General features: G+C 41.8%; 1 protein-coding gene across 1 annotated transcript in view; it reads right to left on the bottom strand.

Annotated features, from left to right (window-relative positions):
- SHCBP1L (SHC binding and spindle associated 1 like) overlaps positions 1-3960 on the bottom strand; it is a 28133-nt gene extending 24173 nt beyond the window's left edge. Inside the window, exons 1-2 of the mRNA XM_011361263.1 lie at positions 3407-3960; positions 1695-1844 (exon numbers count right to left, since the gene is read on the bottom strand). Of these exons, the coding sequence (XP_011359565.1) occupies positions 1695-1844; positions 3407-3835 (579 nt within the window). The 5' untranslated portion in view covers positions 3836-3960. The remainder of the gene's footprint in view (positions 1-1694; positions 1845-3406) is intronic.
- Positions 3961-4944: the final 984 nt, after the last annotated feature.

The raw sequence follows: 4944 nt of genomic DNA, 5'->3' as shown, positions 1-4944 counted from the left end.
CTCAATGGGATAGTCCCTTTCCCACCCATGCGTCTCAAGCCAGCTTCTTAAATCTGTAGGTTGACGTCTGTTGCTAAATTTGGGAAATAGCCATATTTCTTTGACTATTTTTTCAGCCCCACCTTTTCTTCTCTTGTTCTGGAACTCAGAAGACAAGAATGTTAGGTTTCTGTTATAGTCCAACGCATCGCTGAGGCTCTGTTCTTTTTCAGTCTATTTTCTCTCTGGGGTTCAATAAAGTAATCTCTATTTCTATCTTCAAATCCATTGATTGTCTCCCTGGACTTCATTCTGCTGTTGAGCACATCCACTGAGTTTATTTCAGTTATTGTACTTTTTTACTTCTAAAACTTTGGTTTTTCTTTATGTGTTTTCATTTATTTGCAGCGACTGTCTATCTCTTTGCTGAGATTGTAATTTCATGTTTCACATGCATTTATAATTGTTCATCGGTGTACTTTTTGATGGCTGCTTTAAAATCCTTGTCAGATAATCTAACATCTGTGCCATCTCAGTGTTGGTGTCTGTTCTTTAATTCCATTCTAGTTGACATCTTCCCGGCTCTTAGACATGAATGAGAGTGATGGCAAGTGATTTTTCTATTGAAACTTGGACATTTTGAGTATTATGGTTTGAGATCTTTGATCTTATTTAAATCTGTCGATCCTCTTCTGACATCAGTCTGGCACGGAAAGGGGGTTGCCACCTCGGCACTGCCAGATGCGGGCGAAGTCCAGATTCTCCGCTAGACCTTTGCTGACTCCCCCCTTGCAGGGGGCGGAAGGATCTCTCCGTACTGGTAGGTGGCTGTCCAGGCTTCCGTTTAGTCCACATTGACACCAACGCCGGGTAGGCGACGTTCCTTCCCACCCAGCTTCCGTTTCCTTCCCACTGGGTCTCCCTAACACCACTCTGGCAGTGGGGTTCGTGTGCTTTGATACAACTTGGCGAGGGTAAGCTCTGTGATTGAATATATGCCGCTCTTTATCTGTAAAAATACCACTTACTTCTCCACCCGACATAGAACTGAATTGTTTTCAGGCAGTGTGCACTGTAATGAGTTTCTACCACAAGTTTTTCTTGTGACCCAAACTTGTGATTGTAAATGTTAATTTCTATACAAGGATAATTGACTTTTAAGGGAGTCAAATTTATGACTTCAGAGATGCCACAATATTTAACCTATAGACATAGAAAAGCAAAATCTTATCAGATGAAGGTTTGGAAGTTGATGTATTAAATACATATTATATTTTTTTATAGGAAAAAAATCTTAATTTTATTGAGTTTTCTGATCCATTTTTTTCTTTCCTAATCTGTTTAAGTTTCATAATTCAGATAAGTGACAATTAAAGGAAAATGACAGAAAAGGAAGGCCCAAATTTGTTAAAGCCAAAATTACTAATTTTTAAGAAATGTACGTTTGTTATTTTTATGTTATTTGAACAGTTGAAACTCGGCTAATAAATACTGTCTGATACTAGATTCCATTTGCTGATAACTCTTTCCAGGTAAATGGGTGTTAATATCCGTCCTTTGCCTTCTTTTTACACTAATTTGCTTAGAAACTTAAAGTAGAAGTAAACTTTTCTCAAACTCTGTTTAAGTATCAAAGCTCCAAATTAATAAGGTTATAATTTGGTCTTAAAAAGAACTAATCATTTCACTCAAAAGATAAGGTAAAAATTATTCACCTCAACCAGTATACCAACAAAAGGGATAGAAGCTTCTTCATATTTCACAAAGAATAACTCAGGATTAGTTTTCCAGACTCCAAGCCATTTGTCTTTTAACTTTAATTTTTCTGATAGGTATTTACTCATAGCCTCATCAGCATCTTCTGCCTAGCAAAAGAAAAAAAAATACATGTATAAAATATATGAACTTCTAATTTATATTTATTTTTACAGATTTCTGTTTAAATATGGAACCAATATACCCTAAATAATGAAAAACCTGGAAAATAATAGATTTTAACTAAACCTATATTTAATGTAAAATATCATAAACATTAAAAAATTAAAAGAGATCTATTCAGTCAGTAATTCAGAGATAAGATATCTACTTATTTATTTTTTAAGTAATTTGTTTTATTAATCCACTGAGCAGAAAGAACTATAATTATACATAGACAAAGTAATTATCATATTTAAAAGCACAGTAATTGTTTTTTCTGAACTTTAAAGATATAATGACCTATTTAAAATGTATTCAGTACATAAAAATTAAAATACCATTCCATTCTGTAAAACAAATGAGCATATTAAACATTCAATAAATATTTGCCCATTTGACTTTTCAAATTTAAATTAAGCCACCTCAAGGATGATAAATAATCTAAGCTCTTATGAAACTCAGTCATTAGAACCCTTGATTAATGACATAATTTATATAAGCATTTTTCGATGGCTTTAAGAGACCTAGCTTTCTCCAACCCTTGATATCAGATAAGTTGGCCATTAGTCCTAATTTTATGGTAATTGTTTTTAAAAAATTTTTTTTTTTATTAGGAAATATGGTTAAGCTACAGAAAAATCTGACAAATGCAGAAAATATAAGGAAAACAAAATCACCCTTAATCCTGGCAGCCAGTATATAATTATTGTTGATATTTTGGTGGATTTCCTTCCATTGTTTTTTCTACATATGAATTATGTTTTGACTCTTGATTTTTTTTACCTTAATATTATAGCAAAGCATATCTGCAGTTCTTGAAAACATAATTTTTCAGCTGCATGCATGGTTTTCCATTATGTGAATTCACCACAAGTTCTTTACTGCCCCTGTGGTTGGAAATTTAGTTTCTAATTTTTAACTTTTATAAATCTCGCTGCATGACTATCCTAGTACATAAATATTCCATAACTTAAAAAAATAGGCTAGAAACATACAATATTAGCTCTATTCAGTGTTACCAGGTACAGTATTTATCTTATATACAAAACATCATTCCACGCCCTCGACTGATGTCTGGGGACCATTCTTAGGGTGTAAACATTTTTAGCGTCGCAGTCAAAGTCAAGGCTAAGGAATCTTATCCTTACGTTCGGGCAAGGATTATTAAATGAAAAAGCTAAGATGTGTCCCTAGACCTTGATAAGGCCTGTCTGTCTTCATTTTTTAGGAGTTCTTGGAAAACCAGAAAAAATACTATCAGAGTTGCCCCATTAACTGACAGATTTTCCGTTCGGGGGAAATCAAATTGTAACTCCTTTAGGACAGGGCCCGAGCACACCTGGTAAGGTGGAAGCCCTTTACATGGTGAATAAGTTTGATTTTTTGAAACGCAGGTTTTCTCTGTGCCCTCTGTACCACCATCGCGCTGAGAGTTCGACCCGAACTCCCCCGCCGACCCCCTTACACGGGTCCTGCCCTGGATTCCGGTCAGTTTTCTTCTCGTTCTCACCTTACAGCTCTGCAGCACCTCGTCGCAATACAACGCCACCTTCTCGTCCCGCCACATGCCCCTCATGGGGGACACGCAGACTGGGGGCAGTGGCTGCGCCTCCTCCTCCTCCTCCTCCTCTTCCTCCTCCTCCGGCACGGACAGAAGGGGCTCGTCTTCCTCCTCCGCGGCCCCCTCGCCCTGGCCCTCGTCCTGAGACACGGGTTGGAGCTGGAGCTGGAGCCGCCGCCGGGCCGCCTCCCGGCCCGCCTTCCCCTTCACGGGTCGAGGGGAGGCCACCACCGATCGCACTGGGGACATGCCGCTCTTCAGGGTCCCCGACGCCGCCAGTTCCCCCGTGGGAGCGAAAACGACCTTCTCGCCCGACCTGCCGGGACTGAGGGTTCGGACTGAGTCCTCGGGCACCGTGACTCTGAACTCCGACGCCATCGCCCTAGCACCCCGAGGGCCAGCTGCGGCCGTTAGCCACCTTTCCCGCCCTGCGCCGCGCTGGCCAATGGGCGAGCTGCGCCCTCAGAGCGGGCAACGAGCGAGGTGGCTCGAGGGGTCCCGCTGGGGGGCGAGTTGGGAATGGGGTGTTGGGGTGGGTCCAGGTATCGGGGACGGCTAGAGATGTTGTGGGTCGAGGCTTAGGGCGGGGTGCCACAGGGCGGGGCGTGAGAGCGGAGCGGGGTAGAGGGGACCTTTCCGAGCAAGGTGTTAGGGACGCGGCGTGACGACGAGGGGCGGAGTTTGGGGCGCAGCGTGATTTCGAGGGGCGGGGCTTGGGCGCTTGATGTTACGAGGTGTGGTACAATGAGGGGTGGGGCGGGGCGAGATGATGGAGAGTGTTGAATTGAGTGGGGTGCCCCCAATAGGTGGTGCCCACACCCAGACGCTGGCTCCACCCCCACTTCTCTCAGAGTAATCCAGTGACAGAATTCTCACTCCAAGGCAGGATTGTTTAGGGTCCTCATACATTTTCTGGGTCATTGTGAGTCACCCTTCAGATCATCATGACTTAACAAATGCGCCACCTACCACTCCACGCATACCTCTCCGCACAAACACAGCCCGAAAGAAAATTTATTTGTATATCGGGAGGCGATAGTAACTGGAACCGCCTGGTTATTACTAGCGGAAACCCTAGTGACAAATTCAGCCATCTAGATTTCCCCCCAACCTATTCACACAGTTCCCAAAATAAAATTTCCTTTACATTTTAAACAAGTCACTTTCTGCCAAGAAGGATAGGTTAGTTTATTTTCGTATTTCTCTTGTGCTGATCAAAATTCTCACATAAAAGGTTATGTAACTGTTTAACTGGATGCACATTTCCAGCTAAGGAGTAATGTGTGCAAACTATGAACCCTTTCACAGTAAAAGTTTGCTCAAGATATTACATTTTGGAAAAGAACAGAGACCACTCACTTCTGTTATTTTACTCTTGAACGCACATTTTGCCAATTGGCATAACTTTTGTTTACCGTCTAGCTGGGAAGTCTTGCGCTGGGGCTGACAGCTCCCACAGAGAACAGCGCTGGGAAAACACCTGCCTT

This window comes from Pteropus vampyrus, unplaced genomic scaffold (assembly GCF_000151845.1).
Source record: "Pteropus vampyrus isolate Shadow unplaced genomic scaffold, Pvam_2.0 Scaffold65, whole genome shotgun sequence".
NCBI classification, from domain to species: domain Eukaryota; kingdom Metazoa; phylum Chordata; class Mammalia; order Chiroptera; family Pteropodidae; genus Pteropus; species Pteropus vampyrus.
Note: the sequence above shows the minus strand (reverse complement) of the source record. Positions and strands in the feature narration are given on the sequence as shown.